At 38.7% G+C, this 15268-nt stretch overlaps 1 protein-coding gene across 4 annotated transcripts in view; it reads right to left on the reverse strand.

The window, feature by feature from the left end:
* Window positions 1–1088: 1088 nt before the first annotated feature.
* ramp1 (receptor activity modifying protein 1) overlaps window positions 1089–15268 on the reverse strand; it is a 78631-nt gene continuing 64451 nt past the window's right edge. For 2 of the 4 annotated variants that reach the window (XM_078263271.1, XM_078263270.1), the window contains exon 3: window positions 1089–2922. In XM_078263271.1, the coding sequence (XP_078119397.1) occupies window positions 2667–2922 (256 nt within the window). In that variant the 3' untranslated portion in view covers window positions 1089–2666. The remainder of the gene's footprint in view (window positions 2923–15268) is intronic. The other 2 variants (XR_013502726.1, XR_013502725.1) reach the window with 2 other exon arrangements.

The following is a 15268-nucleotide window of genomic DNA, read 5'->3' on the forward strand; positions in this document are numbered from 1 at the left end:
AGGGTTACATGGTACTTTCCTTAAAGTTAAATGTAGCTTACAAATCTCCTGGTTAATGAGAGTCCTCCTAACCCTTGCTAGATCAATGCTACGACAGAGCTGCAGAATTGGACTAACATGAAAGCACAAATCTTCAAGACTTAACTGGTAGATTCCCAGAACAATAAAAAAGTATTAGGGCAGCGTACAGCAGGCCTTGCATAACCACACACCTTGTATATTTTATTATTAGGCCTGGGCACTGAAAGGACTCATTGTCAGCTATATAAAAAAGGACTGAGCTGACACTGCTAGAGTGAAATGTTCAACGCCATCAGAATTCACATTTACCCTAATTAACTTGTGACTTGATTTAAAACTTGGTCTGAATGATTTGACACTTGAATGAGGTGACGTGTGTCTTAGATGTGCCTCAAATGACTTGAGACTTTACTTGACACTTGAATTAGACTTGTCTGGTAAATGTCTGTCTTGTCTGTTAATGACATGGGACTTGACTTGGAACTATCTTGAAAGAGTTTACACTTGCCTTGTAGTAGTTGTCTCAAATGTCTTGAGACTTGACTTGGATTTGCCCCAAAAGACTTTTTGAGGACAAGTTAATCCTTTTCATCACATAATAAGTAATTAAGAACAAGCTGTGTGCTCTAATGGACTTCTGAGCTCTTTACCCCTGGTTTGTGATGCACGCTGACCTGTCCTCTGAGAGCACCAATACAAAGTCAAAATACATTGCAATATAAAATGCTGTATGACTACTGCACCTTCATTTAATCTTTCTCTGCCCAGGCAACACTACTATTACCCAATTCCTGCAGGTCACAAATCTTTGTGACATAAAAGCAGGAGGCCTTTGTTTTCTTAACACTTTACTAAACATAGTTTTTCCTTTCTCATATTTTTCACACTTCGGCAATTGACACGGGAGCTTGAACCCAGTGCATTCATTATGACTCAATGTTGTGCAGTACTAAGCCACGCATACATTATAGCAGGATCCTTGATTCATATGTAAAGCATAGTAACCTTAAACCTTTTGTAACATCCCTCTCAACTCATGAGAAATCAAAGTGCCAATCCCCAACATATCAGACACATTAATCAGACGTTTTATTCAACTTATCTTCATGATTATAGATTTTAAAATTCAGTCATTAGAAGTCACTCCAACAGAAAATTAGACATTCATCTGTTTTCCAAGAGCTTTTGGCACAAAGTACAGAGTAAGATAGTGTTGAGGAAGTGTGGATGTGCTTTGCTGACAGGCGGCCTACAGGTCAATGAATCTATAAAGGAAAGAGAGCATTCAAAAATATCAATGAGGACAGAACAGTTCACACAGCAGACTCTACCGCATTTGGAGATCATAAATCAATATAAACCTATGATACACAAACTGTGCTTTAGGCAATATTCAGCAGAGATGTGCATTGGCTAATCCATTGCTTTATGTTTTCTTTGTAATTAGATTTGTGATTTTTCAACAGTGATTTTCTACTCTTTGTTCTCTTTTTCATTCTTGCAACATTTTCACTTTTTTTTTTTTCATTTTTCAGTGCCTAAATTGGATGCAATCAATATGGTTATTGTCAGGATAGAATATTTCTATATGGTAACCAACATGGGTAGCAAAGGTGTTTGAGGGAGCAAAATCAGACAGAATGGGAGATTCTTTGGTTAATTAACTGTCTGATGTCTCCAAACTACTGCCTGTGTATGCTGGCCTTTAAAGTCTTTACTCTCAGCCACTTCCACCTTTGTGTCCGCTGGCATTTCTTCATTTTTGTTTCCTTGGTGATGGAGGATGAAAGCAGCTGCTGCAGAACACAACATCATCACAGCTCGGCCAAATTGAGGCCTCAACCCCTGCCCACTGACCGTCCTTTCTGTGCCGTGCTGTATCTCACCTGTACTGCATATCTGTATGTGACACCATTATCTGCTGCATTTCTCCAGCTGTTCAGTTTGCATTATGCTATAGAAACATTTGTTTCCCATTCAGAGGAGAGAATGAGCTACAGGTATGCCAAGAAACTGAGGCAAGGGTGTCTGATATGAGCAGAGGAAAGGAAATGAAAACTAAAAACACACATATTCTACTCCCACTAAGCCATATGCATCATTCAGAGTATAAAGTTCAATTATAATGCACATCTGTTAAAATCACATATCTTTGCATGGAAACGCAAAATTTGCATCTGAGAGAAACAATTTCCTGTACTCTGGTTTGTTGCCTTGATTGTGTTACAAAGACATTCTGACAATCCACTGACAGATACATATTGTCATATTGTACATACTGTGTATATTTACAGTATATGTATATACTCATAAAATCTGAAATACCTGGGTTTCCTAACAGATGTCGGAGTAATTTTCTTTTGTAACCTAGTGATAATGTAAAGCAGGTCTCCTGGAAAGTTCAGCACTACGTTTCATTCCCGTGTTTCTGTAGTAGGTAATAGTGGTTTCATGGTCTGACTTCCTGTATGACTTGTAACACACATCCAAAGTTTTTTTTAAAGCAGTTTCTATGATTTTTTATATTTACAATATTTTTCCATCAGTCACTATCCTGGTCCACATCAGATTCAGCTGTGCAGTTCTGCTTCTCTTTGCTCTGTAAAACAAAGAAATTATTTCCCTGGTCCCCTCCCTTCCCCTCACTACACAATCCCCTCGCTGCGTTTGCTCCTCCATACCACCAGGGCCGTCATAAGGAGGGTGACCAGGATTGGTATTGCAATAAATGGACCCAGGATGCGATTTGGTGGGTCCTTGAGAAGCCGTCCAGACAGCGAGCAGTCGTGGAAGTACTGCTTGTGGACTCGGATGAAGAACTCATCCACCAGCCTGTTGGGCCAGAAGCAATTCATCCTTAGCGCCCACAGGAACGTGCAGTTTGTCAGCTCGCCGTAGAGTCTGCATGTTGGTGACAAGAAAAGAAGAGTATAAACAGTTACACAGTGAAGATCAACTGAACGTTTCCCACTACCCTGAGTTAATGTTGTCATGCCTGTCCAACTCTTTGTTTCTCACACAATGTGCAGGTACTCTACAACTCAGAATTCTTGGTCATTTTTGAAACAATGGGTGCTTCATTTCAGATTCTCATTTATTGCCAGTTCCTGCAGAATTTGCTAGCTGAAATGACAGCTGTCACTTGCGCGTTATTTTGGAACCCACGCAACTTCTAGGCAAGACCCGGCCTTCAATAGCATACCCACGCTGCTTTTGGCTGGGCGTCCATGCTTACACAAGGTAACGGAACACGATTTGTTCAGGTCCTATCCCCTGACCAGTCGGGTATCCTAACCTTAACTACTCAAGGTCAATGCCTAACCCCAAACCATCGGGCTGCTTCATAGGGCGGGCCTTGCCTAGAAGTTTGGTGGGAACCATAATAACCCATCACTGGCAGATTTGATCACCTATAGCTATCTAGCTAATTAAGCTAGAGCACCTGTCCTCCCCAATTTTTTGAGTCACCAGCTGCCACTGAGATATATATATAATATACTCTACAGTGCATCAAACTGTATTCTCAATTAAAGAAACCCAATAAAAAAGCAACAAAGGACTTAAGCTTGATCTTGGAAATAGTAGTTTGATAAAATATGTGTAACTAGGAGCTGAGGTATGAGAAGACACTTGTACCAGATTGTGCAATTGGCTAAGATGCAAAACACTTGTCCTTCACTATGAGACACACTCTGCACTTATAGTCTATTGTTTAGACCTAGTTTGTGTGTGTGTGTGTGTGTGTGTGTGTTTGTTGCGCCTCCATGGTGAGTGGATCTTCATCATGACTGAGGTAATGACCCATGACTGAGCACAGAGAGGACACTTACTGCACAAATTCCAGTCATCAAACATACTGTAGTATATTAGGTTCAGGCAGCAAGTCACACTTACAGATTAGCGAGTTAAGTCCATTAATGGCAATGCCCCCCACTCCCAGCCCCTTACTGTTTTCTAGTAAATAAAGGCCTTTTATCAGAAAAATACCCAGATTGTTGTGAAGGGCAAACAGGTTTAAGATGACTTTAATGTATGTCCCCACATGTTCAAGGAAATCAATGTTCACTATTCTGTAGTTAATAGTGAGGTCCTTTTAAGTTGAGCACAACTCATAAAAAGGAAGAAAATGCGAATTAGCTGCTGATTATGCACCTATTATCAGTCCCACTACATAAAGAACTAAAACGACCACTGGATATCCCTCAATTTATGTGTGCTGCAGATGTTATCTTTTACTTTTTAATTTATAATCAAACTTCGTGTTTACACAACTTGCATAATTTCTCTTTGCTTTGCGTTACTCGCGCAAGTTTGATCACTTGCTCTCATATGAGTTGAAATATTTCAACTCATACGAGAAATATTTTCTCGTACGAGTAATTTTTCTGTATAACTCATGCTGCCTCATTTGAGAATGACGCAACGCACTAGGGGCCTAGAAAAACTCCAAATAAAAAAATACTGATATACGGTATTATCAACTTATAAAACTGTTTTGGCTAAACTAGCAATAAAACAGTTACCCACATACACATCTAGCAGACTCGGAGCAACATTAGCATCCATTTGGAATTCTGTTTCTGGCCACCTGACTAATTGAAATCCAATATTCATTTTCCTTTTAGCTCTATTTTGGTCTCCACCAATTCCTGAGGGACACAATGCACCGTGAAACTAAGGAGAACTGCAGAGCCAGGTGATAATTCCCTATGGGTGTGTTACTGCAAGTAAATCAAACATTACACATAGTCAACTGACCCAGTGTTAATATAAGAATATCAATTAGAGCAAAACATAATGCAATGCATTATACTTAATATCCAAAATTGTCTCTAGTGTAGAATATCTGCTCTTCTCTGAACTGCCCAGCTTAGATTTAAAATGTTTGTTTACTATTCTAACAGCTTTTGTTGATGCATCCCAACACAAAGTTTTTCTTTTTGGAAGTTTAGATGTAAACAGCTCATTGCTGGTTGGCATGGGACCAGAGATTCAGAGCACTGGGGTTGCTTCGGGTGTCTACTTCCTTTCTCTGTTTCCTTCCTTGAAGTTTTACAAATCAGTCGTGGAGGAAAGAAATGCTGGTCTAATGAGCACAAAGGGTCTCCGGAGATGTTTATAAGTCACTGAGTGAAAGAAGTCACAGCAGAGTCGAGGCAGAGTACACAAAGAGATGTAGTGAGTAAGGGTACCGAGTCACAATCTTGAATTTCGAATAAAAAAATGGAATCGTCAATACTGCCACGCCCCCATGTCACGTCCGGTCGGCTTGTCAAGCAGAAAAAAACACGTGTTGAAGTGCTGCGAGTCAGTCAACCTCCTGTAACTTAGCTAGAGCCAGTCAAAAGATAGCATGGCAACTGCAGATGCTGGAGACCAATCGACAGAACTTGAGCCCCCTCCTCTTTCACTGAAGTGTGTGAAAGTGTGGAAGTATTTTGGATTTCCAGTGAGTTATGTTGACAACGTTCGCATTGTCGACAAAAAAGACACAGTTTGCAAGCTCAAAAATGGTGTGTTTACCATTGCACATTAGCCTAGCAGCTAGCGGATATTCCTTCTGCTTCTAGCTTTATCCCAACAAAACCGCACAGTTGAATTTCAGCCTGCATGCACGTATTGTAGCCTAAACAGAGCAGCTTATACTGGTTATAAGGCAGAATATATGGCAGAAAAGGCAGTTGGACTGATGAGTGTCCCCGAGTTGGTCAAAAAAGTGCCTCTGCACACACCAATGCGACGAGACGTAATACGTCTCCATAACAGCAGACGCCGCTAATCTGTATTGTCGCCCAAAAATGAAAACTGGCAGCTGATTGGACAAACGCATCACGTGGGTCTGGTTCCTCCGGAAATTCAAAGACAGACTGTCGTGGCGACTTGTTCAGAATACGATCTCATATTGTACTAAAATAGTTCACCGAAACGTGTTTCTGAAAACATTTCAAGCGAGAAATAAGCCATACATTTGCTGAATCTGTCTTCATTTCAAATTAACAAAGGTCAGTTTAAAAGATTTTCGTCAGATTTTGAGAGACTCTAGTCACGCTCATTCCGCTCCCCGTTTCCAGGTTAGCACTCTACCAATCAGATGGGTAATTTGAGTCCAACTGCCGGCAGTGCCCGTCCCGCCGATTATACATGTCAAATCGGCCAAAATGAAGGCCGACGGCCCCTCGGACGGACGACGGCACGGAACACACCGAACAGACTCGAGTCACTGACCTCGCCAGACTGTCCAACAGCCGATTATCGGCTCTGTGTGTCCGGGCCTTTAGAGAGAGCAACAAGTTAGCGGACTGCCAAGTCGCCCTCTTTGCTATCGGTCTGCGCAGCGCTGTGACCGTCCATAACCATTGCCTAATCCTAGTGCCGACGTTGGGTGCTTCAAACACCAAACTCCGTGTGCTGCGAAGCGTCTGCCCTCAGGATTGTCGGTAAACTTTTTTTTTCTTTTTACTTTATTGACAAATTGTCAAGTTTCCAATTGACTGAAGATATGTTATTGTTACATTATGTTGTTAATAAATGTTTTAAATTTGACAATGTAATGTGGTACATTGCAAACAAAGGTCAGATATATTGCATAAAAGTCTAGTCTAAAAATGGTATAGCAACTTGTGCTTTAAAAAAAAGTCTTTTTTTTCGAGAATCGAATCAAACCATGACCTTAGAATCAAAAATATAATCGAATCGAGGATTTGGAGACTCATGACACCACTAGTAGTGAGAGAGAGACTGTATGTGTGTGTGCGGAATGTAGTCCACTATTTAATTTCTATTAGTAACTATTCCAATTCCTTACAGAGTACACAGTTAATCAGTACTGGTTAAACTAATGTTTGAAGAAATATCATATGCCAGGGTTTGAACTCTATCTTAACTTGGCCTTTGTCCTGTGACCAAGACATAAAGTACTGTGCTAATTTCTTTTTAACTATTCACCCACTATGGTATAACCCAACACTATATTTCTGTGAGGCCACAGGGTAAATGTGTGTGTGAGTATTTTTTTAGGCGGGAGGGACATGCTTGTATGTATTTATTGACCATCATGTATGTATACATTTTCTTCCAATTAATAGGGAAGAAAGACACAGAAACAAAAAGAGACAGTCAGGAGGAGAGTGTGAATTTGAATTCCCATCGTATTACTTTTTCTTGGTAATAGTTTATAGTTAATTAAAATGAATTCATGCATGACGTCATGCATGAAAAAGCATGAATTCATTCAGGTAGTATGAACTATCAGTCATGTCATATCAATCATGTCATGTCTTTCAATTCTGATTCTGGTTTATTGATGAGGTCTTAATAGGTAAATCTGTAGTTAAAGTGACATGCCAAAACAACTGAGTAGTCACAGCAGTGTACAATATTCTGATGAACTGTAGTGTTGTAATCATGATTAACTAAACCTTACTTCTTCATGTTTATGGCCCTTCAAATAAAGGGCTGACCTGGTCCATCTATAACATTGATAAATAAGATATGATTAATGGTGGCATTATGCAGCAATCATCTTTGTGACCCCCTCAAACATTTTCTTTGTCAAGAAATTATATATATATACTGTTTATATCTCCTCCTTAGTTGATGCACTAATGAACGTAATGTTCCTGCATTAAGGCATGATATACTATTAATCCTGTACATTACTGATAGTTCATGAAGTCCTACATGAATGCATTCATGCTTTTTCTTCAATTCATATACCCTTACCATAAAGTGTTACCCTTTTCTTCTTACCATTTCTGTCATGTTGGCATCCAGAGCTACTCTCCATCCTAACATTAAGTGACATCATTAATTGTATTACCACATATAGTCTAGTTTAATTTGAAAAAAGGGAGTGCAACTTGAGGATTAGAAGTGTTAGTAGTGTTGATACTGAGACACCAAGCAGTTTCCATCTTTTACAGTGTAATACAAATTTCAAATGAAACCGGTTTCAATCAGCTCAGTGATGGAGACTCCAAAAAACAACAGTATATTTTTTTTGTTTCTTTGTGGGGAATCAATAAACAGCAACAACTGCAGAGTGGTAACAGGGTTACTGCTGGCTGCTGCAGGTGCAGTGACATTGCAGATGTGCACAGATCCAAATGGTCCAATTTGTAAGTTGGGTAAAAAATAAAGAATAATTAAATTGTAATGCATTTGAGACTGAAGCCTTTTGATTGCATTACTACTTAACAAAGGCCAAAGTATTACGTTTACTCAGAGCCGTTGCCCACTGGATGCTTATGTTAGCACTAATGGATGTTGAGAAAGATTCTCCAACTAGTCTGCTCATGTGAGCACAAGCAGCAGTGCCTGAGTATTCTATTCCAAATGGGATTTGCCATCTCAGTTTAAACCTCGGGATGGAGAAGAGAAGATTTACATAAAATGGCTCATCTTATTTAAACAAAGAAAGGGGGCAGCTCCACACAGGGTTTGCTATTCTAAACAGTAACAGAGTTTCTTGCTCTGGCTCCCATTTAAAACAACTTTAGATGATCCTTCTGATAATCATATGCTGGTCTTCTTCAGTAGGCATTCCTGTTTAAAGGTTAAAGCATTCTCTCAAGTCGAAAGTAGGGAGGCAGATCAGAAAAGAAATGGAGAACTCATGAAGCTCACTGCACGAAAAAAAACAGAGTTGGAGCGAAGGCGTACAGTATTTACTCTTTCACCAAAGGGTCACCAAAGGGTGGCCTCAACATAGATGCATTTAGGGTGATGTTGTTCCATTTCTGTAAGACAACATTCAAAACCCAGTTCCAAGATGACAATCCGTGAGAGGGAAATCAGCACATATAGTGTGTCAGTGTTTATCAGGAACCTACATTTCTTCGTGATCCTTTGAACACATGGACTCTCCATAGCCTGCCACAAGCAGAATCCTCTTAATGTGACACTGCATCCTTTGCCAAGTGTTATGCAACCGTTTGTATAGCCCAATGCACACTCATGAATGTTACTTTTTTGACTGGACTAGACATCCACAAGGGTTTACAAGAAACAGAATAAGTATATCTACTGTAGCCATCTGTTTGAGTACTTAACTGCCTGCATATGTTTTCTGTCATTGTGAGTGCAGTTTTGTTCAGTTTGTCACTTTGCCAGCAGAGTTGTCAGATTGCATGTGTTGTCATGGCTGTGCGTGACAGTGTGCCCACTCACACGTCAAGTGTTTTTCGATTATGTTTTTTTTTTACATCTTAACAAGTGTGTGGGAGATGAAGTATGCAATGTTAACATGCAATGTTAAAGAGTTTGAGCCTGTGAAATGATGTTTGGAAATTATTTGACAGCCTGTGTTCATATATCACCTGTGAGCACATGAAAAATGAATCTTCACATATGATTTTCAGGTTGGTATCTTAATGTGTAAACATGTAAATAATGTAAAAAAAGTTATAAAAAACAAAATGAAGCTCCTGGCTTCAATTTTACTCTTTATATAAACTGTATTGATATTATGAGGAGCAAATGTACTAATAAGCACATTAGAAAATGCTTTCTAAATTTAAAGAAAATAACACCTCGTGGGAAATCTTTTTGGAATTTTCATTTTACTGATATTAACTGGCATAGGGCGTGGCTTGTTCCTTTTAGATATTGTATCACAAACAAAGTTAGGGAATTACATTTGAAAATTTTGCATAATATATATCCTACAAACCTGTTTATCTCAAAATTCATGCCTGTTGATAATTATTGTAGTTTTTGTAAGACATAACAAGAACCGTTAATCGTTAATCTTTTTTATGGTTGTTCATTCTGTATTACATTCTGGAAAAGTTTTGAAAATGATATGGTATCTAAAACAACACATACAATCACACTTGAAGGGAAACATATTATTACATATTATGAATGTAAAGATAGGAATTTATGTAATATTGTAAATCTCTTTATTTTATTAGGTAAGTTCCACATTCACAAAGCAACATTTTCCAAATCAACACCATGTTTTAAACTATTCCATATTGATACTGAGATATACTTTGACTCTCTTAAATTGGTAACAAATAAGAACGGTATCTACTGATATCTACTCAAAATGATTTAATTAAGAACTCCTGCTGTCAATATCATTAATGAAGTTTGCAAGTCTGTCACTTTTTTACTTATGTATCTTTTTATTTGTTTCTGTTTAAATTATTACTTTCATACTTACTTTCATATTATATTATTTGTACTTATTTACGTATAGTTTTATGTTTATGGACTGTGATGACAGAATTTTTGTAAATTGAATTCTAAAAAGTTCAGCTACGAGAGCTCAATGCCAAGAGGAAGAAGAAACTTAATTGTCAGCTGCTATGAGCTGCTTGCACAATCAACCCATATGGTCGTTTTTTGAGTGAGGACGGGCTGGACTATATTTATTTATGAAAATATCCCATATGTAAAAGATGAAGGACAGAGGGAGCTGGTTCAGGCAGAGGCATGCTGCTTTACGTAGTTTGATCTGTTGACTAAAGAGCAAAGTGTGAATAAATAAAACCTGGATAATGAATAAATAAAAGTAACACAGAGAGAAGCTGCTCCAGGGACTTCAGAAATGAGGCAGGACTGTTCCTTTATTCCACTGACTGACGCTCACAGAGACAGGCGTGTAAGGTGGACAGGTATGACGGTAGATGGATGGGGGTTACTTATTCAGGTAATATTGCAAAATATATAATAACTGATTTCATGTAGCATGCAATAAATAACAAGGAAGTTATGTAAAGTTAGGATGTGGCCAAGGAACAACAAGAACAACAATAGTTTTTGGTGCAGATCCAGATGCAGTTTAAAACAATTTAGACATTGGCTAATAACAAAATTCACACACACACACACACACACACACACACACACACACACACACACACACACACACACACACACACACACACACACACAGAGAAAACCTCTCAGTCTCAAAGCTTGAGCTTAAGTGGAGAAGTGATTTCCTGCAAAAACCTTTAACTCAATTTGAAATGAAGTTTTTAAAATGGACAAATATCATGCTGTCACCTTCTATCCTCTGTTTGCTTTTAATGTGTAATATTGAAAAGTCTGTAAAAGGAAAATGTCATTTGGGAAACTCACTCAAAGTCTAGCATTGATGTATTGTTTGCTATTGCCCTTCTGACAACCTCTGAGTCATATTATATTTAGGAGCAGTTGATATTTAGGAATGTTAAACCTTTCTTCGAAATTACCATCAGAGTGGCAAACATCTCTGGCATCATGCTGTGCTGTTCATACCGACCACAACCTTGTGTGGGCTGCCAACACAGGGGGTTCCGGCAAAAGAAAGTGGAAACAAGCTCAACTTTTGCTACAAATACCTGCAAGGGCACATTCCTGGTAGATCACTTTGCAACATTGAACAGCATGTTTCTACATTTACTGTAATTGCTCGCAGGGCTGCCCTCAGCACGTCATCATAGCACAGCTACCTTTGCATAGAAATATTATTGAAAATAAAGACCGGTATACTATTCTGTCAAGTGGAAGTACCTTCAGCCACTCAGAGAAACCAGCTTCATGATGATCAACATAAGTCCAATCACAGCGCTGAGGAAATATTCAGCTTGATCTCACGGAAATAGGTGAAATGAGTACGACGAGTTCTTTTTTAATCTAGTGATATCAGTAGGGCTGTCAAAATAACACGTTCATTTTGATTAATTAATCTGGGAAAAAATAATGTGTTAAAAAAAATAACGCAGATTAATCCATTCCATATTGACGTTTGACCCGGAGCCGTTCTAGCCACCATTGGACTGTAAAATGAAGGAGGGAGACGAGAATGTGCTGCCTGGATCATTGATTGGAACATTTACTTGTAAAAATCTTCTTCCTGAATAGGGTTGGCTACCGAAATCTCGTGCCACTGATATGTCTGCACTTCTCTCTGATGCTTTGAAACAGACGATACAGGCAACACAAACATCGCTGCATGTGACGCTAGTTAACACTATACTCGACAGCAGCTAACGTTAGCCTACCACTGCTAGTAGCTGGATTAAAAACGGTTAAAATGCTGACAGCTAACGCTAAACGGTACAAAGTGTGACTGTATTTCACTGTAGAGGATTCCAACACCGGGATGTAACAATCTGCAGCTGCCGTTGTTGGAAAAACAACACAGACGGTGCGTTCAATGAAACTGGTAAACTACAGACTTGTGGTGCATTCAAAGTTATTGTTAAATGTCCTTTTCCCATCTGGTGGTTGTTTTTGTCGTTCAACAGCAATTTACTACTGAAATATAATAAATGCAGCCAAAGCTGGAAAAAGGAAACAGGAAAAGACCTACAGAGATAAATCTGTTGAAGATTAAAAACTGTCATATTACACAAAGATACATATCTATGCTGTATTTGTTTCAGCTCAAAATTTCTTAACATGACTTAGTGTCACTGTTCATCTACCCGACCTATAATGTGAAACCACGTGTTATCACCTTAATCTCATTTCAGTATTTTGAGCCATGGAATCCCTTCTTCATCACTATCATTTACTGTTGAGAAAGTTTCTGTCATGCAGCTTGGAGAGATCACCTCAGAATAGAAAGGGAGAGATTCCTCCCTCTGAAAACAAAGAAAAAAACAGAAAAAAACAGGCCAAACTGTCACTACTGAGCACATCAGACAAAATGTTCTGCTTTTTCATTCTACTTTGTTATTCTGCTGACCTCCCGCATTGCTTTTCCTCTGGGGGAGATTGAACATCTGAGTTTGTGCACAAGTGTGTGTGTGCAACTCTTTCTACTTCCAACATGAGAGAAAAGGTGATAAAATATTTTGCAAAGTTTGAAAGATGCTTTTTTTTTCAAAATATGTAGCAGTTTCTAAGCCCCAAATTACACACAGACACACGCACACTCACACACACACACACACACACACACACACACACACACACACACACACACACACACACACACACACACACACACACACACACATACACTTTTTTCGTTTTTATGAGTGAGGACGGGCTGGACTATATTTATTTATGAAAATATCCCATATGTAAAAGATGAAGGACAGAGGGAGCTGGTTCAGGCAGAGGCATGCTGCTTTACGTAGTTTGATCTGTTGACTAAAGAGCAAAGTGTGAATAAATAAAACCTGGATAATGAATAAATAAAAGCAACACAGAGAGAAGCTGCTCCAGGGACTTGAGAAATGAGGCAGGACTGTTCCTTTATTCCACTGACTGACGCTCACAGAGACAGGCGTGTAAGGTGGACAGATGGATGGGGGTTACTTATTCAGGTAATATTGCAAAATATATAATAACTGATTTCATGTAGCATGCAATAAATAACAAGGAAGTTATGTAAAGTTAGGATGTGGCCAAGGAACAACAAGAACAACAAGTTTTTGGTGCAGATCCAGATGCAGTTTAAAACAATTTAGACATTGGCTAAGTTCAAAATAACAAAATTCATCCACACACACACACACACACACACACACACACACACACACAAACACATGCTCTTCGCTCTGTCACTTTTCTTCTCTCTCCTTCTGTATCTGTTTCAAATTAGTCAATATCAGGATGTGAACAGATGGAGCTCAGTGTGTGCTGCCGTTTGTTTTTTACGTGTGTACTTGTGTAAATAATTGCACGTGTACTGTATGTGTAGTGTTTGAGTGCCCTATGTGTTTTTATACCAGGGTATAATTTTGCTCCCGTGACTCTGTGTGTGTACATATGTGTGTGTGAATGTTTGTTCTGTTTGTACTGAAACCAGGACACATACACCAACTCAGATACTACGGCACGGCCGTTTACAGTAAAACAGTCAAACAAGTACTTACAAATGCAGACCTGCTGGTGCTACTGTCCAAAACACAGACAGAAGTTCAAACTGTCAAACAACAAGCATGAAAGCTGTCAAGGACCATGATGCATGTCTGCATTTACAGTACTGTCAGTGACTCGCTTCCAGATCTAAAAAGTAAAACAGGCCAGAGCCCCACGAAAGCACTTTTAGGTTAACATGATGGTAAAATCCATCTTACAAACCTTCTTAACCATAAGAGGTGTTTTCCCAAAAGCATCGTAAGTGAAGAGGTCGTAACTGATTAAGCTTTTTTTCTTTTTACATTGAAAGTCAATGGAGCAATCTTTAAATCCTCTTCAGTCTTCTTTCAATTCTAAATGCTACTCCTCCTACATACCTTCACCTACAGATGTCATTCAATCTTCAAACTATTCATAAAACCTTCAGCTATTAGAAAACGATTCAGAACATCTTTTACAGTTTTTGTGTTATCACTGTTTAAGTTTAGTGCTTCTTTCAGACTTTAACATGTCTATGTTACAACCTGATCTCACAGAATTCCGTGAAATGAACACCGCCCCTTAACTCAACTCAAAATCCGTGTCAGTTTCACAGAATCGCTAAGAATTCTTTGATGGGCCCACGGAAGAATTCCGTGAAATGAACATGGCCCCTTAAGTTAAGGAAAAGGTCGTGGGTGGGCTTACGTTTCCATGATCTTTCTGTTTACATATTCTGTTATGTTTTGCACATTCAGGAAGTGCCATGTGCTCAGTGCTGTAGTTTTATGTATCCAATTTATTTAGTATTAGAGCGCTGCAGAATGTTTTGTTTTTGAAGCTTGAAAAGCTATGAATTAAATATCTTATATGGCTTTAATAGAAAAATGTATTTGCCGCATCGTGATGCATCGAGATATATCGACATGATAATCGTAATCGAATCGAATGATCAGTGAAGCTTCACACCTCTAATGGGATGTTCATTTTTAAAAGACAGGGCTGATTTACTGCACATTAAAGGTTCCCTGTAGAGTTTTTGACATCTAGTAAGAAGAAGACTGCTGGTTAGTAAACAATGCTGGATTTCAAATATGTAAAAAAAAGTTGGAGATCAAGGACACACACAATGTGTTCTGGGGTGAAACGCTGAATGTAAACATAATTTCATAAACATCTGCACTACAGCCTTATGAAAATCTGGCCCTTACCTTCCTAAGGCTTACGATATTTGTTAGTTAGACAATATTGTGTTTGTAACTTTAACCATGTGTTTATGCTTTGTGTTTTGTGTTTTGCAACTCTTTTCTTGTATTAAGAGCACTTTTCTGAACTGTCTCTGAGTTTATTTCTGAAAAATCTTTTTCGGAACATATTGAAATAACACACTGTCACATCAAAAAACATCCAAAAGTAATCATAATTTACCCAAAAATGTGTACGGTAAGACAGGGGCGTA

Source organism: Sander vitreus, chromosome 11 (genome assembly GCF_031162955.1).
Source record: "Sander vitreus isolate 19-12246 chromosome 11, sanVit1, whole genome shotgun sequence".
In the NCBI taxonomy this organism is placed as follows: domain Eukaryota; kingdom Metazoa; phylum Chordata; class Actinopteri; order Perciformes; family Percidae; genus Sander; species Sander vitreus.